The 25,778-nt window shown below is 34.1% G+C and overlaps 1 protein-coding gene across 38 annotated transcripts in view; it reads left to right on the top strand.

The window, feature by feature from the left end:
• Positions 1 to 25,778, top strand: part of shot (dystonin-like protein short stop) — a 620,212-nt gene that overhangs the window by 591,612 nt on the left and 2,822 nt on the right. For 27 of the 38 annotated variants that reach the window (XM_081739920.1, XM_081739887.1, XM_081739913.1 and 24 more), the window contains 8 exons: positions 2,262 to 2,406; positions 5,340 to 5,453; positions 6,665 to 6,833; positions 8,731 to 8,796; positions 11,925 to 11,969; positions 19,010 to 19,075; positions 21,455 to 21,505; positions 24,298 to 24,348. In XM_081739920.1, the coding sequence (XP_081596046.1) occupies positions 2,262 to 2,406; positions 5,340 to 5,453; positions 6,665 to 6,833; positions 8,731 to 8,796; positions 11,925 to 11,969; positions 19,010 to 19,075; positions 21,455 to 21,505; positions 24,298 to 24,348 (707 nt within the window). The remainder of the gene's footprint in view (positions 1 to 2,261; positions 2,407 to 5,339; positions 5,454 to 6,664; positions 6,834 to 8,730; positions 8,797 to 11,924; positions 11,970 to 19,009; positions 19,076 to 21,454; positions 21,506 to 24,297; positions 24,349 to 25,778) is intronic. The other 11 variants (XM_081739702.1, XM_081739677.1, XM_081739684.1 and 8 more) reach the window with 11 other exon arrangements.

The following is a 25,778-nucleotide window of genomic DNA, read 5'->3' as shown; positions in this document are numbered from 1 at the left end:
ACAATTGAGTCTATGGTTAGTGAGTGATAATATTGTTTAAATTGATGATAATATTACTATACAATTAAATTTTGTATTTCTATATTATTATTTAACATTTTTAGAACACCATATATATATTTGATTGTTACTATTGAGCTGTGTACAACTGCATTTTCTACAGTTGTATTTTCGTAGATCCATCTAGTAATGTTCGTAGCTAATGTTGTATGACATTATTAATAAGCAAATACTAACAATTGGCGATCCTACCGATTGCGCCACAGTTGATATATGAAAAAAAATCACTTATGGGGCTAAAACAACTTAAAATTTCAAACATATTTCATTAAATATAGACATAAGACAGGCTGTTCTTCCCTGTTTTTTATTCATCAACGTAGAGTTCACCAGGTCTTAATAATGTAAGTTAACGCAAACCCCTTACGAACACAAGAATCAAGGCATGTTGTTAAACAAAAATGACTGCCATTAGGGTTGGGAAAACGATTAAAAAATAAATAAATAATTGGCCAAGCGATTTTTTTGTACACTTGACATAGAGAGACCTAGAAGTGTGATCAATATGTGGTCTCCTGAAACATAAGAAGTGAAACATGATCACGTTGATAGAGGTGTATGAACGTGCAACTATATCGTACCCCCTTAAATTGTCATGAAGGGATATATTGTGCCTCTTAATCCTTCTGTTAATTTATCTCAGTTATAAAGAATATCTACATACGAAGGATCTTCACTTGTTAGAATTGTTTCGAAATCTATATAGTTAATGCATAATTTTGGGGTTTACGTCTAAGAAGCATATTTTTCTGGTATTTCGCAACAGAAACTTTCCTCGAGTAGTTTTATATAGAGTAAAATATCTTCAGTCTCTCAAGATTACTGAGCAGTGTTTTTACCGATCCGTAGAAAGTTAGTTTCGAAGTACAAGTGAAAATGTAAGAGGCTAGCTGAACCTGCGCTCTGCACAGTGCTCATTCACATATGAGCATGAATCTCTTTTGTCATTCCTCACAACATCTGTACATGTCCCTTCACAGACACAAGTGAAGGTCGCCTTGATAAAAATCGGCAAGGAGTATCATAAAGAGGATATTTTTTTCGATTATTTTGCAATATCTAAAAAAGTTTGCAAGATTTGAGCCTACTTCCGGTTGGAGTTTCTAACTCATGTATGATCAGTGTTTTCTTTCTTCTTGCATGCAATATGTAATAAGCAAATACATTACATACACAATTAATTATAATGTCAGTGATATATGGTGTTCATTGGGCAAAACACTGCAAATAATAAAGATTCATCTTAGACTGGAGAAATAGTTATCCTTCGTTTTTCATTATCATTTGGCCATGAAACAAACGCCTGAGAGATACAAACCCCTGTGTACAACTGTGTTGTGTTGCAATGTAGAAATCATCGGATACGATGCTTTGCTTTTTAAAATTTCAATGCTTCTAGTGTACTCCTAAATAATGTAATAAAGAAATAGCGCCCATTTTTTATAATATTCAATTAGAACTGAACAGTTTACACAAAATTTGGAATCGGTCAGTGAAAACGCCATCTTTCTAGAGCTTGTGGTTTCCGAGATATCACCGTCAAAAGAACTGGCCACAAACATATAAACCTAGTATTTTATATATATATATATATATATATATATAACGAGATCCAATTTTTGTGATAAGTACTTTTATTTATATATTAGTGTTTGAATACCATTTGTAGTGTTAATTTCTGTTCACAAAGTTCACACAAAATATTGAAATCTCGTAACTGCCTGAGACATTTTTTCTTTTTTCTTTTTTTAACTTTGCCTATTTTCTATTAAATTGGATATATGGTATAGCATACAGATTTCAAACAATGAGGAATAGAGAATGATCTGTAAATGAAAGCATTTTGATTTATTATTATTATTATTAGTAATAATATTATAATAATTCCTACATAATCATTCACCTTTATTAATTATATTCTCTTTACCCTAAAAGGCATAACCATTTGATGTCATTCTTATCCAATTATGCCATATTTTTAAAATTTGGATTGGTAAATAAATCAGCAACACTTGTATCAATTTATGTAAATTTTAATTATAGTAGTTGCTTATGAAACGTATGTAATATAAACAGAAAACTAGGAACTTCTATAGAGGTAACATAGCGAAATTAATGCAATACAATATATTACTGTTGTCTTTGTGTATAATGTAATGATCTAACAGTACACGTACAATTAACTGGTTTATTATCTGTAGGTCCGAGAAAGAAGTTCCCGAAGTGTCCCTATGGGAAAAAGCCGATCGTCCTTTTCTGCAGGGACACCGGATTCTCTGAGTGATAATGAAGGTGGAACCCTCCCCAGGCCTCGCAAAGGATCCCATCGACCAAGTCTCACCCCAGGTTTGTATATAATTCAACGTCAGATTTTTTTATTTTATCAAAGAAACTTAAGATTAATGTAATTTTTTATCAGTTCCAGGTAACGAACTGTATTTTTAATAAGTAGAACTCGATATGAGAACTGCTAAACAATATATGTTCTAAATACAGTATGTTCCCAACTAGCAGAAAATGCCATTGGCTTATATCTTCCTTAAAACCTACGTTACGGCAAATAAAAGTATCACAGAAATCTAACTCCAATAATTTTGTTCATCAATACTTTATTCCCGCACGGTGAGAGTCACCATCCCCCCCCTTAGGAGTACTAATGGGGGCTGAATTTAGATTTGACGGCATCGGAAGTGTCACTGTTGATTTCAGCGACCCCAAAAACTATGGATTCGACACTAATATTGGTCATTATTGATCGTTTATATATATATATATATATATATATATATATATATATATATATATATCCCACTCTCCCTCCACTAAGGGGGGCGCGGTGGCTCAGTGGTAGAGCGTTCACCTCTGGTGCTTGGGGTCCCGGGTTCGATCCCAGCCCCCGCCAAGTGAACTTTGTGGTGGACAAACACCGTGCTCGTGGGTTTTCTCGGGGTTCTCCTGTTTCCTCCCACTTTCTTCATTCCACCATTTTCACTCATCTCTCATAATCACAGTCTCCTTTAGCCTAACCGGCATAACCGTGGGACGTAAAACTCAAAGATTTCATTTCATTTCTCCCTCCCCTAAGTTGCACCATCAAAGTGAAATGATAGAAACCACCAGCCTTGTTTGTGTAATATTATGAAAATTTAACTTCATGCTTTGTGATCACATAAATTTAGATAGATAGAACGCGTACACTTTTAGTCTGTTTATACCTAATTTATAGTGACACTCGATTTAAGTACTTGTGTACCATGGTTTGATGTGTCACAGAATAGTTGTATTATGATGTGTTTATACAGGAACTACGAATTAAGAAAATTATTTACAAGCTACAGTAACCAGAAAATCAAAATCTTATTAGGTGCTAGAAATTAGGGCCACCTACATTACGTTACTCGAAAACAAAGGATAATGATGTCTTCGCTAAAATATAATAATAATAATAATAATAATAATAATAATAATAAACAAAGAAAGCATCTTCGCTAAAATATAATATTAATAATTAACAAGGAAAGCATCTGTTTAAATTTCTTGTATGATCTCCCTCCGAATTGAAAAAAAAAATGTATGTTCAGAAAGCTATAGTACACTCAATATGAATTTTTTAATTTCTGAGTTAAGAAGACATACGGATTATCATGGTTGGGTAACCTAGTGTCACTTTTAAAATACACTTTTTAATTTTATTATAATCCTTTAACCCTTTTAAATTATGGCTTGTTTTAGGGTAAATTATAGACTTTCAGTCAAGCAACTACAGTAACATCCCTATTTATCGAAGGATCATGGTTCGTACCTCATTGCCTTGAGAATACAACAGAATTTCAAACGGTACCATTCACATTTCCCTATCATGTTCCTGAGGTGGAAAAGTTTGAGGAGAATGGGGATTTTTCTGAATTTTTTTCTTTTCAAATTTTGAGCCCCTCTAAACCTTCTCTGTATTAACGCACATATCTCAAAATCAACTTAAAAATTAGTAAGGGGTGTACTAAATATGTGTGCAAAATTTCAAGCTTCTATCTTGAATACTAAGAGCGAGAAAAATATTTATCAATGAGCTAAGAACATCCCCACAACGCCTCAGATGACCCGGATGTAATATAAAAATTCCCTGAGACATCCCTATTTATCCTAGGATCATAGTTCATATATCATTCTCTTCAGAATAGAACAGACTTTCAAACGGTATCATTCATATGTCTCCATCGTGTATCTGAGGCGGGAAAATCGCGAAAAAGGGATTTTTTGTTAAAAATATCCCTTTTTCTTTACATTTTGCCCATCTGGACTCACCCTGTTTTAACTCAGACATCTGAAAAATACTAAAAGGTGCACTGAATTTGTGTGTGCAAAATTCCAATCTTCTAGGTGCAAAAGTAAGCCCGCCAAAAAATAAAAATAGGCATAACAAAAAAAATTTTTTTTTTTTTGAGTTTCACATCACACCGTATTTCTCGATGCAAAAAGGCGTGAAAGCATACTTAATATGTTCTACAATGCTTCCAGTCTTGAAAAAAAGTTTTATTGGTACTTTTTAAATCGAATAATGAAGATTCTACCCTATCACCTAAAAATAGTAAAAGGGTTAATCTTACCATAATCCTTTAACATTCTTTTTGGTCTTATTTCAACAGCAGGAAAATCAAGAAAAATGTTAGTTTTCAAGCACAAGCATGATTGATTAAGCCGTGGGGAATTTTTCGTGTTAAAGTAAGCATCATACATCACAATATAGTAAAGGAGAAATGACTTACTCTTATCTTTTTTTTTAATATATGTATTCGATAATATTCTTAGAGTTTAACGAAAAAAACTGTACAAAGATGAGTCACTGAACCAATCGATAATTCTCATTAAGCTGAACAAAATGCTATGATTGAGTGTAAATCCTCATGCGTAGTTTTTGAAAAAAAATGGAAAAAATATTTTTTGTAAACCTGAAAGTGTGTACTACCCTAATATACAGGTCCCAAGCTGCTTCCTTCCTTCCCTGGATAGTATGCTAGCCAAGGAACGTCATTCCTCATATGTGACGGACTTAAGGCCGTAAATGTCAGTAATACCCAGAAATATGTATAAATAAATAAAATTAAAAAATGTTTTTCTGCTGGAATTAGATTATTAATTTGTGAAAAATATACTCTGTTATGTGTTACTTTGTATGTTAACACTGATATTCATAATCCTAACAGTGAAGCATACACTACTTCTGTTTCAGCAGTTTGAAGTACGAAGTTGTCAATAACATTTTGTGGTGTTTAATCTTTCAGGTGGTAGTCAGCCCAGTAGTAGACCCAGTAGTCGACCAGGAAGTAGACCCGCTAGCCGTCCAAGCAGTCGACCTCCAAGTCGACAAGGCTCAACTTTGTCTTTGGACAGTACTGGTAAGCATAATATAAGCAGCTTTTATATTATATTCCTCAAACAAGTAATAGTGTCACGTGTACACCACCTGAAGGAGTTTGGTTTCTATGGCGTGATTATTTTTTCAATATTGAAACCGGCTACATTTCTTTATTAAATTTCGATGAGAATTAGCAAAGCTACATAAAAATTCGGAATCGACCTGCAGAAACGGCACTTCTCTAAAGTGTGTAGTTTCAAAGATCTCGTTGTCGAAAGGAATTGGCCAGAAACATATAAACGTAGCATTTTAATATAGAGATAACCAGTTTTAAGTAATATTTGTGTAAATTTATTTTGAAAAAGCAGGATACGTTTAACTACATGTGGAAAAGATATCAGTAAGATTGCATCATTAAAATTTAAGTTCATTAAAAAAAAAGAAAGAAAAAAATAATTCCCCATATAAATCAACGGCTAAAAAAAGGCGCGTATACTCAACCCCGTTAATGTTTTGTGTCAAGGGCTAATTCTGATAAAAGTAATCCAGTAATGGATAAGAATTTGGTAAAATAAACAATTACCAAATACAACAGAAATTAACGAATTCATTCTCTGTAGTGGCATTCATCATGAAGTAGTGTAATGGGAGAAAATATCAATTTGTTGTCTCACAATTATCCCGTGTAGGCTAAAAGAAATGTATAATGCGTAACATAATATAACGATTTAATATTAATGACAATGGAAAAATTAACAGCATGAGTACAGTGAGAAGAAACAGGAAATCTTCAGCCTAGAATCGAACCTGGGTCCCTTTGCATTAGAGATGAATTTTCTACCATTCTTCATGAATTCAATCATTGTGAAAAGCCTAACTGTTAGATACATTTACTTTGTAACAAAAGAAATACTGACTAAAGCTTCAACACACACTGTATTTTAAATAATGTGTTACTGTTTCGGATATCTACCATCTCAGTCATCAGACACTATTTAACATAAATGAAGATAGAGACAAATATATAGTCATCCTTAAGAAAAAGTAAATTCTATTGACTAAAGCGTTCAGCCAATCCCGTAGGTCCCCGTGTCCATTTTCTAACCAATCACGTGCCGCCATTTTTGGTTCTTATAAGGGCCTTTTCCAATTTCATCTTCCTGTCTATGCTATGGCTAGCATTTCTTTTGTTATAATATCTAATCCAAAGCCATGGATAGTGTTGTTTTATTTACTTATTCTGTTTTCCAGACGATGGTACTCCCAGCCGCATTCCAGTGCACCAGCGTCGTGTCACAACGCCCTCTAGTCAATCTAGTACGAATCGAACGACTCCTACATCTCGAAAACTCACTGTACCCGTTAATGGCACTCCAGCTCGACCACGAACCCCCACTGGCTTAAGCTCCTCATCCAGCAGGTAAAGTATTGTTTTCACAAAAGAAAAATGATGTAACATGCATGATGGTTTGTTTGTATATACTTTTTTAAAAAAATAATTGCGCTATTTGATGCTAATAATTTGATATAACCGTTTATTCTGGCAGATACTGCTTGTTTTTGCCCAAAATCATTTATCGCTGCAGATTTCTTATGCAATTTATACCTCTCTCAATTTTTCTCAATGTATACTTGAAAAACCATGTGCATGCGTGTGTAAGATTTTTTTGCTGCAGCCTCATCAGTCGATTGAGACGCTTAGATATGTGTGTGTGTGAAAATAAAAATCATGCTTTTTTCTACCCCTCGTATTTAGAATCATCAAGCCGTTAAGTTCATATACACTGTAAAAAAAAAATTGCTTGATGCAGTCTTTTCTTTCTTTTCTTGCATGAATTCGAATTTCTTTTCCATTTTGTTTCGTAGATCTTTTCAAAGTTATTTTAGATCATATGGGGAGGGGAGAGGGATCTAAATTATCGTATTGTGAACATCATGGAAACAGTCTAAAAATCTGGAACTAACTCACGCATTTATTTATTTATTCCATTTTAATTAGCTCAATTTGTGTGGCAATAAACTACATTAATTGTTGCGAATTAATAAATTTAGTCCATTAACTCAATACCTACGGAAAATGACATATCTTTTTAATATTAAGTACTGAATAGACTGCGTATCCCAATGATTTGATTTCTGAAACAGTGTTTTCCTTGTTGACCCAATATTGTAAACTTATTAATTGAAGAACTGAGCTTGGGCGTCTTGAAGAACCTGAGCCAGAGCTAAAATAGAGTACTGTAATCAAAAAACCGTGTAGTCATCAGGATAATATAACTCATGACTAATAAAGTTGACGATATACTTAATTGGTCGCACTTTCTAGAAGACCCTTCTTGGCTTATGAGTGTGGAGATCGAGTTACATCCTTACGCAGTGTCTGGAGTTAATTAAATTGTTACAACCAAATCCTTAAGTAGAAAATCGATGACCCAAGTAGCACGGGATGCAAATTTTTGTTCTGTGCTATGTTCAGATATAGTTTGGACATTCGCTGTGATACATGTAATACAATTATATGGGTATAGTTGATTGTGTATTATACGTTCTAGCTAAGTAAAACATTGAATATGATTGATCCCGTGTATGTTACATTTTTGTATAATGCTGTTTTTTTTAACCAAATAAATTAGTAATTTACGTACATCGGCGCAAGTTAGATATACATTTTGAGTGTTAATTTAAAAATACAGGCAAATTTGGAAATGAAGAGCGCATTTAAGTTGCCTATAAACAAAATAAACTAAAATCAATAATAGAATGAATGAATGATTTTTTTTTTTTTTTGAGAAAGGTATAATGAACTTGGTATTTACAATTCGATTAAACTATTATGATCCTTGAATGTACGAATATATGCAAATCCTGCCAGAATAATGGAAAAGAATTATTAAAGTATTAACAAATAATTAAAATTTTGATATATTACAAAACTAAACAATAATTTAAAAATAACAAATATAATAATGCAACAAGGTAGGAAATTAACAGTTTTTGCATGAGTTTCTAAAAAAAATATACATATATAGAAAAAGCCCTTACCTTTAACTTTGGTGATAGTACCTTATTATGGCTTTTATAATATTTTAGTCTTAATTTGGAATGAACTGTTGCATTTAACGACATAAAGTTTGCTGGAAGCTTTACCCTAAGCTTTCTTTTAAAATATAATATTTTGATCTAATCGCAGCAGCAATCATATTTTTACTAGCATAGTTACTGCAAAAGCTGGCTATTTTTATTTATTCTTTTAATATTGATGTTTCTATATCCTTGATGAATTTTGATTATTTTATTATGTCACGCTCACCTTTTAGGACAGGAACGTTACAGCGAGCAACTTCTGCCTCCAGTATACCCTCCCTATCTGGTTCAGGCCTTAGGTAAATACTCCCTGTCAATAATTTCTTTGTTTTAGTTGGCCAGTTAGCTTTGTGGTGATTGTGTTCTGTTTCCTGTGCCGTCTTTTTCTGTCGACTGTGTGTGTCTTTATTCTTGTACTTAAAATTTTTTTTCGTGTTGTTTCTATCTGTTTGGGTCAGTGTTTGTTTGTAGCATCAATTTTTCTTTCAGCTGTCAGCACTTTCTGAAATTTCTTGGTGAATTGGTACACGATTCTTATTTCGGTTATAATTTTGACAATGTTTTTAAGTTATTTTGTTCTTTAACATTAAGAGAGAAAAGAAATTCTGAATACCGACCACGGTCTAGGCTTATATATAATATTTAACTGTTCATTGGTTGCAAAATATATTGTATTTAGGCTTACGTGATTTTACGAGATCAATTAGGAAAATCTTTATGGCAATAATTTCGTTACTTTAACAGAAACCTATTGTCATCCAACTAGCCTTGTAATTGTGCAGAGATTTCAAACTTTAGTTCAATTTCATTAAAACTAATATTTTTATTTATTCAAACTTGAAATGAATTAATTCAAATTAGTTTTTTTGTGTGTGTTTACCCTTGTTAATAATGTTTAACTTTCGTCGTCGTAAATCAGAGATGATCTAAGTCAAACTATGTCTTGTATTGTCCATAAAGCAATCATAAACATATAATGAATCAAGAGTGTGCTAAAATTGCAGGTTCAGGTCCTGTCACGGTCGCCATTTTTAATTTTTTTTACCGTACTTTACGAGTGAATGACCAATACCCTGTTTTCGTAATGATGAGGATCAGCAGTCAATTATCCTGACTAGATTATTTCGTAATATTTTTTCATCAGAGAAATGTTGGGTTGGTCCATGTCCTTTCTTGCTCGAGTAGTTAACTCAAATGGTTCGTGATTCGATTACTCGTATACATGGCTAACTAGTGGTTCGGATCAAATTTGAAAAATTAAGACTGGTTCATATAGTGCCAATGCAGGAAAGACGTGTTAAGCGTCTCATTCAACCAACTAAGATACGATGCTACTTTTTAGGTATGCAGAATGTAACTAACTTACATAAATTTCTTCACACATCTCTTTATTAATGCTCAAGTACAACAGAGTACTATCAGAAGGAAAATCGAAGTTAGACAAATTTTTTTTAAAAAAAATACACAGTGGCTAGGGTAATATGATATTTGATATGGAATTATTTTATATGTCTTTTAACACTATAAATAGTTTATAAGAACAGTGTAAGCCAACTAGTTCTGTTTCATCTTTGAAATAGTTTCCTCAGGCTCTAGCAGTTTCATTGAAAACAACTGTGTATGTCATAGAAGCTTAAATACTGTTTGCGTCTGCGTTTGGGTTGTTAAATTTATGTAGATGTATAATTATTTTACAGTCTGATGCAAGAAGGTATAATAATATACATACAATCTAATCTTTTAAGCATACTTGGATGATTTCTTGAAAATGAGCATATAGAAGTATTTTGTATGCCATTGAGAATACAAGTTTGCTCCAATTTCTGTTAATATTAAAGAAGAACGCAGATCCGTGAAATATACGATTCTAAAAGAAAATGCTTAAAAATTAGTAGCAGTAAATATATATAATACAGCGTGTCTCAAAAGCAAATCCCACTTTGAAATATTTGTTTAAAAATACTGTATATATTGCATCAGTTTTTCTTTTATTTGATTCAAGGGTCTTAATGGTTTTCTGGTGAACTAAAGCCATTATATGGATTCAAGGTGGGCTTCGTGTGTGACGCGACAAATATCTATGCGGAAATCTAGCTCCTGCCAGACTTTGGTTAGCATATCTAGTGTGGCCAATATTGCTGCATCTTGAATTCTGATTCCTAGTTAATCTAGGTTCTGTGAAAGGGGAGGCACGTAAACATGGTCTTTCATGTAACCCCATAAGAAGAAATTCAGGGGGAGTGTTAAATCTGGGGATCTGGTATTCCATTTCAGAAGAGCGTTGTCCAAAGAGCCTGTTTTTCTTTTTTTTCAATCAAATGTTGTGGCTGAACATCATAGAGGTATGAATGAACCTAACAGTGATAATGAGGTGGTGCTCCATCCTGCTGGAATTCATAATTATCAGAGTCCTCTTTCATTTGTGGAATTAACCAAAGATGGAGCATATCCAGGTAAGACATACTTATCACAGTATTCTCTGCGAAAAGAAAGCCGCCGTAGAGCTTCCTCTGTGATGCAACACAAAAACGTTGCGCTTTGGTGAATCTCGTTCAACTTCCGTGAGGGTTGTCTGTTCCCCAAATTCGTCAGTTGTGTCGATTAACATTTCCACTGACATGGAATGTGGATTCGTCACTAAAAATTATGCGCTCAAACATTTTCACTATAACCTAACTTTTGAAAATGACGTGCAAATTGAAACCATTCTTCTTTATCGCAAGATTTCAGCTTCTGATGAAGTTGATACTTGTATGGCTTCATATGTAGGCCTTTCCTTACAACCTTTTACACGGTCTGGTGAGGCATTTTTACCTCGCGGAACGCTCTACGCACAGATTTACTCGGATTCCGTTGGAAGATCTCCCTTACATGTTCAACACGTTCTTTCAAGTACAGCAGGGCGTTCTGTTCTTTTCGTGGGACATAAACAACCAGTTGTGACAGTTGTTCATTTTGTTTCTTGATGGACTTTCTGGAAGGCGCTTTCGTACCATATTTAGTTCGAAACGAACGTTGCACTTGCGCAAAACACTGGTATCTTTCAAATTTCAACATGAAGAATGATTTCTGCACCGACAAATGCTGTTATTACAGCTTTGATGACCAGTGCCTCTGGTGACCAAATTGGTAACTACACAAACCTGAAATTACATGAAAGAAAGAAAACGTAAAGACCGCCTCTGGTGGCCAAATTGGTAACTACACAAACCTGAAATGACATGAAAGAAAGAAAACGTAAAGACCAATTTGTTATATGGAACTTACATCGTAAAATACAATGCAAAAGTTTTTAAAGTGGGACTTACCTTAGACACACGCTGTATAATATAGTATAGTTCATCACGTGAGAAATTATATAGTGAATATATTTTCTTATGTATTAACACTTGTGTATTTTCCCTTTCTTTCGTGCTTTCACAACTAGATCAAGGATTCCAGTTTTTGTGGGAGCAAGTGATACTCAGTCAGGGTAAATGGGTTGTTGATGTTGTGGATATTCTGCATGCCGTGTTTTCTTTCCATTATTTAATCTGTTATACATATTTTCCTGGGTTATATGAATAATGTTAACATTGAAAAACAACAAATACCAGAGTAAAACATCAAAATTAATAAATATAACACAGGAGAAAACATATTAAAATAACTTTTCATTTATATTTTCACGATTATCAAGATCCGTTTAAATAAATAATTACAAGTTTTAGACGTTTATTAACAGGATGTGAATTCCTAAAAAGCGATCCCATTTCTTGAAATTAATTGTTCAAGTTAATGATTTAGTGACGATAAATTAACTGGTCCTTCATGTAATACTTACATTAGCTATGTCCTGTATCGTACATTTTGATTTACACTTTTTTATTGAACATAAAATGAGTTCTACGTTTTAGAAAAGACCGGACCAAATTATTTGATTTGAAGACAGACCTGATAAAAGAATGTCTGGTAATTCATGAGTAGTGTGAACACGGGCGTCTCTGGCGAGGGGGACGCTCAATATTTTATTCTAATTTAATTTATTTACTAACGACAGAATAACATATAAATAATATTTATTTGGAATATAATATTCAGGCTATGAAATGATTATAACAGAGTTCTTGATATCGAAGATAAACAAACAGTTCGGGCTAGGTACTACCATTTAAATCTATTTCTTTTGATGTCCCACCCCAAATTTTACATGCCAGAGACGCCAGTGTGTGTGAACATTAAAATCTTCTGCCTTTCGTATACAGGGTGTATATAAATGTGTCAGAATATTTTGGCAACAGATTCCTCACACCAAAATAAGAAAAAAAATCGTATGGACTTGTGCTCAAAAGTGGATAGTTTCGGAGTAATAGGATGCCGAAATTGTGAAATAAGTAAAATTTAAAAATTCATAGCTCCACTACTATGGGACCTATCGTAGTCGGATCAAGACAGCTCTGAGGAACTGGTATGTGAACTATCGAAATATCCATCTTTCAGAACCTCCAGTATTTGTACAATATTTTTAAGTGGTACATGGAGAGTGATCAAGTACGCCCAAACAGAATCTCTAAAAATCATTTTGCAAATGCTAGAGGTTCTGAAAAATGGATATTTGGATAGTTCATATACCAGTTCCTCAGTGATGTCTTGACCCGACTACGATAGGTCCTATAGTAGTGGAAGTATAAACTTTTAAAGTTCACTTGTTTCACATTTTCGGTACCCTGTAAGTCTGAAACTATCCACTTTTGAGCGCAGAGCCATATGAACTTTTTTTTTCTTATTTTGATGTGAGGAGAATCTGTTCCCAAAATTTTGTGACACATTTATGTAATACCTAGTATACGGAAAGGAAAAGTCTTTTTTATTTTTATTTTACAAGAAAAGCTTACAAACGTTGGTTTAATTTGCCTGCATGTTTTTTTTTATTCTCAATTTTTCGACATATTGCAAAATTTAAATACTATGACAATTTCACAATACAGCTCTTGTTTTAAAACTGTAATGTGAGAAGGATCATTTGCTTTGAAGACTGCACTTATTTGTAGTTATATATAGTGCCATCGAAGTCTCTGGAACTTTAGTTAGCTTACAGACCCAGTGTGTAACAATGTTCGAAAAGCATTGGTTGTAGATCACAATAATTTATCACTACCAAAATTCCGTGCTGTACAGTGTAACAGCTTTTTTTCTTGTGTTTTTTTTTTAAGGTAGTATTTCGAAAAGTGTCAGATTCGTGATGCTTTCAAACTTGGTTTTATAGAGAAATTGGTGGCGTCTTTACGTTACATGCTTAAGTTATTGTTGTAAACAAAGATACACAGAATTGAAGTTTTGTCGTAAACTTCTTCCTCTTCGTGGTCAATGACTGACACGCATATTTTGTGTGTGCATGATCCCGAATTCGATTCTCGGTGTTTGCCTTGAGTGCAGAACCTGAGTAATGGTTTGTATTCTACTTTAAGGAACAGGCTTAGTCTTATACAGGGTGTTAAAATGTCACAATATTTTGGAAAAAGATTCGTCATATCAAAATAAGAAAGAAAAAAATCATATGGACCTGTGCTCAAAAGTGGTTAGTTTCGGAGTTATAGGATGCGGAAAACTTGAAATAAGTGAACTTTAAAAGTTCATAGCTTCACTACTATGGGACCTATCGTAGTTGGGTCAAGACATCACTGAGGAACTAGTAGGTCTATGCTGCGAGCTATCCAAGTGTCCATGTTTAAGAATGCTACAGTATTTGCACACCAATTTCTAGAAAGGTAGGTGGAAGGTGATCAAGTACTCCTAAAACAGCTTCTCTAAAAATGATTGTGCAAGTAGCGAAGGTTCTGAAAGATGGATATTTGGATAGTTCATACTAGAGACATGCATGGGCTGGGCTCGGCCCGAGGCCCGAAACCCGGCCCGGCCCGCGGGCCGACTCTGTTATTTCTTTGGGCCTGGCCGGACTTGGGCGAGCCGACACTGATTTCTCTTCAGATCGAGCCGGGCTAGGGCCGATTAATTGCAATAATTATGACTTTCGTTAAACGAAAATTAGAATAAAGGTAAACGTTGAAAAAGTGTGCCCGTGAAAAATGTTACAAAATGGAAGTTTTAACATTTATCGGGCCCGGGCCGGGCTTGGGCCAAGAATTTTTAAAAAAAAAAACTTATCGGGCCGGGCCGGGTTCAAGCCGAAAATCTTCAAAACTTTTCGGGCCCGGGTTGGGTTGGGTCGGGTCTAGGCACATTCGGGCTGGATTGGGCTCGGACCGAAAAATTCGGCCCGTGCAGGTCTCTAGTTCATACACTAGTTCCTCAGTGATATCTTGACCCGACTACGATCGGTCCTATAGTAGTGGAACTATATAGACCTTTTAAAGTTTTTTACGTTTTCCGCACCCTTTAACTATGAAACTATGCACTTCCGACTACAGATCCATCTGAACTTTTTTTTTTTTCTTACTCTGATGTGACGAATCTATTTGCAAAATATTGTGACACTTTGTTTTGTAACACCCTGTATATATTTCGATGCTGAAAAGTAACTTCAATTAGTCAGTCAGTTTCACTAAAAGCCAACAGTTTTGTGTTCTGACTGACCGATGTATTACATAGGTTTAATAATTAAAATAACGCTATCCATACTTTTCCTTTTTAAACTTATAATTCTCAGTCTTTGAGCGTTAGAATTTCCTGTATTATAACTACTTCTGCTAACTATTTGGTTATAAATCACGTTCAAAATTATTATTTGTGTCCGTGATTTAAAAGATTATATAATTTTTTTAAATATAAAAAAGTGCAGTTTTTAAATGAAATAACACTGATTTTAGAGAATAAAACTACACATTACAAATTCAACATCAAACTACAAGTATACAATGTATAAAAAAATTTTAACTCTTTTGAACGTGACTGTAGTGTTTAACTGTTAAACTGTTCTTGCATGCGAGAGTTATGATTATCTCTTCTAACCTATCACGAGTGTTATCTGCACGCACAGTATTACTTACATAGTCCTCACTAAATGCCTTTTATAAGAATGTGGTATTTACTCTTATAAATTTAGAATACTTTTGTTCGATGTGTATTAATTCTGCTTTTTCTTCTATGAAAATACTTGTAAATATAATAATAATAATAAGATGGAAACTGTGCTGTTTCTATCATCAGTACTAACGTTAGTGAGCTAGAGCTGACAGTGCTAATTTGAAGCCATGGTCGAAAGATATGAGCGGAGGGGTTGACTTAGCAATATTAGATTTTTCTAAACATTAATGCTGCCGAATTAAACAATATAGTTCTGTAAAAATGTAGAGTAGTTTTATTTCCAATGACTTCTATATATATATATATATATATATATATATATATATATATATAAAATATGAAGATGGGTTGAATTTAGGTAACATTTTGGTGAGGTAGCCAAACATGGTGAAATTGGTGCTCCGTGGCGTCTTGGTAGTGGGAAATAAAATAATTTTGCATTCAGGTACTGTCTAGGGGGCCAATTTTACTTTGAACAGATGGATTTTATGTCAATTACAGCCAGGTATAGAATACATATTGTATACGCATTCTGAATTGCTACCTACAGTAGTATAGTGGTACAGATTGCAGGCAACGTCAGATCGGAGCTCTATCTAGTTACAAACTGTGTTAAAAGTATTTGTTTTCAGATTTGTTTGTAGATCACAACGTTAGCTTGCTTTTGTTGTGTTTTCAATTACTACCACAGTGTAGAGTCAAGAGTAAATATCCTCAAATTCTTACATGCTAAAGCAACTTAGCAGCACAAACTCCCATACAAAATTAGACTTCGTCTATACATAAGGTATTTCTGTTCTAGAATTTTCGGTTTGTTGTATTGCACTATGTCGAGAAGAATGACCGAAGACCGTAGTATAAACAGCGGATACATCTTTGACATTGCGTTCAACATCGACCGAATGACACGGATACTTTGGTAGAATAATTTGTTGATTACGAACCAGAATATCATCGCTTATGTCATCAAGTAAATTTGAAGGGGTGATGGGAGTACTTTTCCAGTCTTTTAGTTGCATATAGGGCCTACCCCAGCAAAATGTTACCCGAATTCAACCCACTTTTATATAAAGCAAGATCATTGCAATAACACGTATTCAGTGTATTCAATTCTAAGCGTAGCATTTCTAATATAGAAGTTGTGTAGTTTTAGTTTTCCTCCCTATAAGTTGCTGTATAAATTTGCTTATATAATGGTTTCTTGGGTAGAACTTGATTGTCTTTCCGTTTGTTTATGTGATGTTCAAGAAGTTTGTTGCTTTTAAATGTAAAATTCAAGTAATTTTCTTTCCTTATTGTCTTTTCCCCTCTGAAATTCTGCCATAAATTTTACTTTTGTTAAACAAAACAATGTATGATTATATAAAGTAAGCAGGGATATCTAATTTCATCCGCTTTGAAAGTGCAATGCTTCCAGATACTTCCGACATTTTAAAACTGAAAAATTTGTAAACTAGATTGCTCCATCCAAACGCTGTAAGTATATGCTTAATTCAAGTGTCTTTTACATGATGTAGATCAGTGCTATTCAACCTTTTTTTTTTTTTCTCACGTACTCCTAGACACAGTTCGCCCTTGAATTATGTACTCCTAAAGATGTTTAAAAGAAATTACATTGAAATTAACTTATTAAACTTAATACACATGTTCTGTTGATTAAAAAAAAGGGGGGGGGGAGATAGAGATCCAACGAAATGACAATCAGTGGGCCAATCAAAAGACTATGCACAGGGAGGGATAAAGTGCACATCCGAAATAAATAAATAAATAAATAAAATGGGAAATTTGAAAAAAATATAGGAGGCATCCAGCTCTACTGAGGAGAGTTTCCCCTCATCCTCCCTGATAATTCGTACAATGAGAATATTAAAAATTCAAAAACTGAAAGTAACTTTAGAGCTAACCTGTTAATGAAGTTACTGAGCTTGTTTCCGGGACCCAACTCCTCGATTCTTGGTCGAATCTTCGAGAGTGCGGCAATCAGAGCTGATTCTGGATTCAAGCAATTTCTGTGCTTCCTTTCTATTGATATTAATGCAGAGAAACTCTGTTCACACAAATATGTCGATGGAAAGGGAAGAAGTTGAGAAGTAGCATTGATCATTGAGCAAATTCTCCAACTATGATCATTCGATAAATATTGGAAATATGGTTATTTTAGAATTACATACCCCAGAAACATCTTCGCGTACCCCTGGTTGAATAGCACTGATGTAGATGAACCGTTTGTGTGTCCAATTCGCAGTCACAAGAAGTCCTGCAAAAAAGTTTGGCAAGTTTTCCTCTCCATAGTTCTGGAATGGTAGCATTTAAATATAGGCCCTGATGGAATTTTTTTTTTCCAAAGTTCCTTTGCATATTTCACCGTTAACTGTTTCTAATATAAAATAGCGTCATACCTTTATCAAAAATCTATATTAATAAATACAAAGAAAGTAGTAACATCCTATCTAAAATGACTTCAAAGATGCATCTAAACCTATATAAATTAATAAGCAATAGAAAATTTGTAATTAAAATTATTTCATAGCTGCATCTGAAACTCTCATTAATAAATTAAAAGAATAGAAATTCGTATCTACAATGGCTTCATAGCTGCATCTGAAACTTAAATTAAAAAGAAAACCATAGCTGAAACCTATGTTATTAAATAAACTAAAATTAAAAAAAAAAAAAAAAACTTTCAAAAATATCTTTTGAGGCTCCCCTTTATGTATCGTGTGTTCTAAAAATGGAGCCCACGGACCACAAAGCATTATTCTACAAGTCAAAATAAAGCAATATATATATTTGTATACCTTTCGAGTCCTCGTCTGGAGACACACATTGCACTATGTGGCAACGTTGCAAATAAAGAAGTGTAGATCAGATCTGCTAATCTATCAAATAGTTATGGAAATTCTTTCCAGACAGCAGATAAAGTCGATATTGATTGACACTAGCATCAATTATTAGTATAGTAATCGATTCAAGTGCTTGTTATATTCATAGAGTGATGCTAATGGCTCCAAGTTAATATACGACGTTGCCACATTGTGAAATTTTGATTCCCCATAGCGGCAGGAGGAGGCCCCGGAGGGCATACCATCATATAACATTTTCTCTTTATTTTGGCCTGTAAAATAATGCTCTGTGGTCCGTGGGCGCCATTTTTAGAACACCCGATATATATATATATATATATATATATATATAATTTTTTTTTGTCGAATTCAAATTTTGCTGCAAGTTAGCGCAAAGTGGCTATATCACAATTTGCATCCTTATAAATTTCTTAAAAAGAAACACCGTCACTATTTTATAATAAATTTAAAACTACTGTAAAAACTTTGGAAAGTTTTCCGAGTATCACAAATTCAGCTCTAAAACTACTTTTAGAAATATTTTTTGAATATTGTCAAATGGAAAGATGACCAAGTTTGTGCAAAGACTTCAAACGCACTAACTACTTTTATTTTCTGTTGTACATATGCTTCTCTTTCCATGCAGCACCTCCTTTAGGACAACTTCTTCTTCTGTTTCTAACATTCCTGTTCTTGTGAAGCGCTCAAATAGGTAATTTTCACTTTCGTCTGCTCTTTTATAATGGTTTAAAAAGTATGTGGTGTATGCGTGTAAGTTACACTAATGTGGTTAAATTATGTAAACTATCTTATTTTAAGCTTGCTGGTTCCAAGTTGCTACTTTGCAACCGTTCGGTGGTTGAGACTGCCACTGTTTTCCGGAAGCTCGCTAGAAGTGAAAAAGTTCATTTTCATAGACTTTGATTTTAAAAGTGAAGAAATAAATCGAAAATCTGTAAATGCATGTATTAAATTTGGAAAACTCATCCAAAAAGGGTCCGCTGTGGCTCAGTGGTAGAGTGTTCGCCTCTGGTGTGCAGGATGTGGTTCGCTCCCAGGTAGCGCCTGGGGCGGATCCAGGACCGACTTCTGGGGGGGTTGCCCCCCTGGATCCGCCCCTGGGTAGCGCGAATTGAGCTTTGGGGTAGAGAAGCACCGTGTGTGGGTTTTCCGGGGTTTTCCCGTGTCTTTCATTTTTTTCATTCTACCATTTCCTTCATTCTCATGGTGTCCGTCTCCTTTAGCCTACATGTAAAAGTGTGGGACGTAAAACTCAAAGATTTCATTCCAACATTTTAATTCAAAAAGAATCTTCCCCACTTCTAGCTTGTATCTTGGAAGAAGATGACAGTCTCGCTCAGCGAAAATTCAGTAGCGTTGACAGTTAGTAACTTGGAACTAGGTTACATGCTTAAAATAAGGTAATTTCTGTAGTTTAACGTACGTTATTTAAATATGTATCGTAATTATGTGTGATACAATATAAACATGTACTGTGATTTCACATTTAAAGTTCTGTCATTGATGTTAATCAGTAAAGGTAGTAGCAGTACAAAGCATTATTATAATTACTAGTACCGGTAATCCATTTGTGAAACAACGTATTTGATGAAGTTTCTGAATTTCAAATTTAAACCGGTTGTTTCTACAAGGGCAAACTTTAGAAAAAAAAAATTGTACGGAGCTAGAGGATGAAAAAAAATGTATATTTCTAGTAAAGCATAACTACGAGGTGCGTTCGGAAAGCAAACTCCGATTGGTCACTGTGCATAAAGTAGTAGGGGCAACGCTACCGTCTATGGACAGACATGCGCGGTAATCAGTCTGCATCCAGCCTTGATAGAGTGAAGATTGTCTGGTCACTAGTTCCACTTTTGTAGCGTCTCAAAATGCGTGCTGCAATAGAAAGCCCCGTCAAGTGCGAGGTGCGAGCTGTTATACGTTTTCGTACGGCAAAACTATATTCGACAGCAGCTCTTCATCGGGAACTTTGTGCCATGTATGGACCAAGTGTGATGAGTGAAGGAGTTGTTCGTGAATGGGTTCGTTCATTTAAAAGTGGACGAACAAATATTCATGACGAAGAGAGGACTGGTAGGTCATCAGTGGTCACTGATTAACTCCTTCAGAAAATGGATGGAAAAGTTCGTGAAAATCAACTTTTCACAATCTTGGAGCTCTCTCTTCATGCATATGAACAAGTGGCTTGGATCTCAGCGCTTTGGTTATGAGGAACTGAAAGATGCAGTCACAGACTGGCTCAAGGCACAAGCGGGAGTTTTTTTTTTTTATGTTGATGGACTTTATAAACTACTGGACAGATATAATAAGTGCATGAATGTTTATGGAAACTATGATGAAAAATAGAGCAAAGTAGTTTTCAAGTGTGGTGTTTCTTTTTTAACCAATCAGAGCTTACTTTCCGAACGGCCCTCGTAGAACTGAATCGAAAGTATTATAGTAATGGAGAAAATTGGTTGAATTACAGTAAACGAAAATGTGTAAAGTGCATTATGCCGAGATTTGCTCCTTTACAACCATTTTAAATGTAATTATTGTAATTGTTGGTACCCTGTAAGAGTACATAACGCTGTCTGTGTTGAAAATCAAATCTTCTTTTTCTTTCTTTCTTTTGTTCTAAAGAGAACAGTAGTAGTTCTATCAGATCGATTGAGCATTAGATTCCTACACTAACGATGTCGTAGAATATTAACGGAACTATATTACAGTTCCTTTGCGTTATTCAAACAAGAATTTGTCACCATCATTCTCTGACTTACATTCTAGGATTTTACACCGATAGTGTGAAGGATATTTTATGATATCACCAAAATATTTCAGTTTGATAACTTACCTAAATTTGTTAAATGTCATGATGAGGAAAATGTTCGTCAATATATGTAAATTTTATCTGAAGATTTAACCACAATATTAAGAGAATAAATTTGTTGGTATACTTCACTAGCAGAAAAAAAGAAAAAAACTAATTTCAGGAACTTCACGTAAAAAATTACTATTTAGTGGACACTTTGAATAAATCTTATTTTCTGTCTCTTTTTACGTGATATTAATGTGAATTGTTTTGCATTAGGCATAGTGTATCATCCGCATCCAGTACAGCGTCAACTGTAGAATCTGTGAGGTAATTAGTATTGGCATGTTCTATGTGTGTTCCTCCATGTTTGTGTTGCTTACAGTGTTGTAATTGAGGGTTCTCACGTTCGGAAAAAAGACATTTGTTGCAGGATGGGCAGACATTATTTCTATTTCAAACAATTTTTGAAGTACTTAATTGATGTGGCCTTTTTCATAGCATGATCTTTTAATTTATGTTGTTTTTTAAGGATAAGAATATTTAAAATTTACAACATGATTAAACAACAGTTATGCTGCTTATATATGGAAAGCTGTTTAATTGAAAGGTTGCGTAGAGGATCAAAAGGAGTTTTTTTTGCCTTGATATGTAAGAAGCTTTCGATAATTTTTGATTGGGTCACAGAACACAAAATTAACCAATGGGTAAATTGGGAATCCCAACAGACTTCAACCCGACCGATTGGGGGGGGGGGGAGTGGTAGAGCGCTTACCTTTCGTGTATAGGGTCCCTGTTTCGATCCCTGGCAAGTAAGTACCTGTGAACATCGTGTTCATGCGTTTTCTAGGAGTACTCCCGCCGCCCCCTCCACTTTCGCATTCCACCAATTCTTCCATTATCAATCACTTGCTTTAATCAGCGTCTCCCTTAGCTTAACGGGCATAATCGTGAGACATTAAACTCCGAGTTTTCAAAGATCAAATTGTCTGCCTTGAAAAGTAAAATGCCATTGACAAAAACGCAAGTCTTTCCAAGTTAAAATATTGCGTTTAGAAAGATTTTGTGTTGGACGTAGCTGGATTTTTGTTTATTTGGTAGTTTAACTTTCAAACGAGCAATACTGCTCGACTCAGTAAACAGAAATCCCAATTCTTTCTTGTCTTCGTGAAGTTGAGTATAAACTTCACGAGACCAATAACTTTTTAGAATCTTGGTTGACATCTATGGCCGGTCTTCTAAATCATTTTCAAAAAATTATTGACAGTTCATTGATGTCCTTACAAATTGAAGTAATAATTTTTATTCTAAAACTTGCGAAAATTGTGTTTTCCTTTTCCAAAAAAAAAAAAAAGGAAGTTTTTGTTAGATTTTCCCAATTGCATTGTTTTTAACATTACTGTTTAGATATAAAATACTGGTGAACACAGCGTATTGTCAGTTTTTTTTTAAAAAAATTCTCTCACAGATTAAAAATTAAAGTAAAATTTTTGCAACTAACAAACAAAATCCTTTGTTCTAAAATATTATGACAGACGTAAAGGGAGATAGCTGAACCATAATTGAGAAGGACAGAGTAAAAAGGACAAATCAATTTATTTTGTGTTTATATAAATTAGATAACTGTTGAGGTCAGCGTTTCTTTATGTCTCTCTTATCGCTTTCTGCTCTTGCAGAGATTTCAGTTTTGACGAACTGTGTATCGGTTAATCTTACCGATAGTACAATTGATTTTCTCCTCAACAATGAAAACTATGTTGATTATTTAATACTTTTCTTAAAAAACAATGAAAAAACTAGTATTGTTGCTTGAATATTATTTTCCATGGATTATATGGAAACTTGTTTGAAAGTGTGTTTTATTATTCTTTGATGCATGAAAGGAACACAACAAAGATTAATTTTGTCCGTGGGCAAGTATAGTGTAATATGCGAAAACCAGTTTCCATCAACGTGTAACTACGTTGTCAAATTTTACTTATTTTGATTTTAGAAAACGATTTGGTGGTAATTCCAAAGTGGTACTGTGGTATATCATGGTTTTTAGTTTGACATATTTTGTAAAGACTAACTGCCCCTGACGTAATATTGCCTTGGGAAACCTAATCGGACGATGATATTCCTGGAATGACTTCGAGAACTAAATTCTGTTACCTTAAAGAGCCAGGCACTAATGAAAAGCCTCGGCTTCGTAATTATTGTTCCATTTTATTCAGCGTATGTAACAGAAACTTTAATATTAGCAAAAACTTTTTGTGGTGTTAAACCATTACACGGACTAAATCTCAACTTCTACCTTCGTCACACTTTTGAACCTAATTTCTAGCGGTGTGACAATCTATTCCTCTTCAATCTCCCTAAGGCCAAGTTCACAAGTAAAAGGCAACAATTGAAAAGATGTATCTTCATTGCTTTTACCCCGTGAGTCCAGTCCTTTATATTTCTCTGATATTTCTTGTTTTACTCCTATTTTGATACTCCGTGAACAAGGCCCCAGGAGACAGCCGAAAACTTTCAAGTGCAAGGAATTTTTAAGAATTGGAATTTGAAGTACGTGAGATGATGATCGAAATTCGTGGGCGTCTTAGTATAAAGTTGACATTAAATATAATTTATAGTTACATATTAACGGGTGACTGATTTTCGCATGTTATCAGAAATAAGATATATATATATATGAATAATAATGAATAATAATTAACATTATATTTTGTATAGCTATAATAGATTGGCATGTTTTTCTTTAAGATATATTAGTTTCTTACTTGTATAAACTTTTCTGTCTCCTTTTTCTGGTGTTAAATTTAACTTAGTGAATTCTTAATATATTTATACTCCATTGCATGTCTTTCTTTTTTATTCTGTCTAAATGTAAGTGGAGTTAATTACTAAAGAAACTTAGTATAGCTGTTAAATGAGAATATTAGTGAGTTAACTAGGATATGCATGGTGGTCTTAGGTGAGTTAATATTACATAGAGGTACAAAAAGTACTATTATTACTACTACTTTTTACAATATAAAACATTTTCAAAGTGGAATTACAGCATGATTGTAACGAACTAGGAAGGTGGCATGCGTTTCTCTTGTTAACTCTTTATGAAATGCATGTACTTATTTCAGATCTCGGACTCCATCTGCATCCAGCATTCCAGTATTGGTGGGGCCTACAAGGTAGGCGCAAACAAAATAACAGAGATAACGTTTGCATTGTGTTCTGACTTGAAGTAAAGTAGTGTTTGTGTACTAAGGTTGTTTGTGTGGGGAATGAAATTATTATTTCCATTTTATTCTTTTAAGTATGTGTTTTAGTGTGTAAAATGTTGGCTATCCACATTTTCGTGCTCTATTTGAAAGAGAATGTTGCTGATTTAAATTATATATGAGATAAAACGAAATTATTATTAGTAGGGCACTTTGTAAAAGGCATTTGACGTTATAGCAAATAGGATTAGTGGAACGAATTTAAATGCATATGCGTCTCGTGTCTTCATTCAGATCTTTCTCTTAAAGTAATGACTTGGAGAAGGGCGACCTCTTTGTCAGTTGGTGTACCATTCCGGGATTCGTTTAAAATAACTACAAGGAAACAAGACAGCTCTCAAGAGAAGTGGGTTAGCATTTGAAAACAAGCCTAGGTCTTCTCAAACGAAGCAAGGAGTATCGACTGATACTTAAAAACCTTTCTTGGAGGCGGAGAATGTAAAGGCGTTGTCTTGAATGTTCCAAAAACAAAAGCAGGAAACAGCAAAGCAAATGTATTCTTGAAGTCGGAAGTAATTGCTGAGTATTATATCCAAGTGGGTGGAGACAGGCTATTGAGTATCGTGCGTTAATCATATTGAATTTGTCGAAATGAGAGTAATATACTCAGATTCACTGTGGCAAGAAGTCTCCGTTCTCTGCACTAAATTTCGTTCGTACACGACTTCACTATGATAAAAACTTGCCCCAAGAAATGACCTGTTGTGATTCGAAAAAAAATCATAGCTATCCATAAAGTAGTTCTTGTGAGATGGCACAGTTTATAAAGCAAATTTTTATTGATAACGTTATCCACACATAAATTAATTGTTTTCGTCTTGGGTAAAGTACAGTTAGATTTTGTGACTTCATGTTCTATATTTCAATTATGAGTGATATTCGTGTTGTGTGGATCAGGAATTTTCTTCAGCAACTTTTTTTCTTTTCTTTTTTAATCTAGTATTACTTCTCAATCTTTCTTATTTTGTAAGAAATATTCTGTTTGTATTTAGTGGTGTTTTAAGATTCCTGGTTGATAAACTTCCGTTTTAATAGGTTATTTGATTTTTATTGGTTATGATTTCGGTTGATTAAATAAAGCGTACGATATCCACTAGTGACGATATCTACTAGAAGGAAAATAAGAGTGAAATTTTTCCGTAAGTGGTTCCATAAAAAATGTTCCAACTCGTTGCATGGGGTAATTGTAGCAGATAGTTGTATCCGCATGGTTGCAGTTGTGTGGCCAGGTTTTTTAAACGTTGCTTTACCGGGATTGTTTCTTTTGAATAATATTCCGAATACAACCGAACCATATTCCAAGACAAATTGTTTCTGTACAGCGCCTTTGAGTATAGTAG

This window comes from Thermobia domestica, chromosome 2 (assembly GCF_964235325.1).
Source record: "Thermobia domestica chromosome 2, izTheDome1.hap1.1, whole genome shotgun sequence".
NCBI lineage: Eukaryota > Metazoa > Arthropoda > Insecta > Zygentoma > Lepismatidae > Thermobia > Thermobia domestica.
Note: the sequence above shows the minus strand (reverse complement) of the source record. Positions and strands in the feature narration are given on the sequence as shown.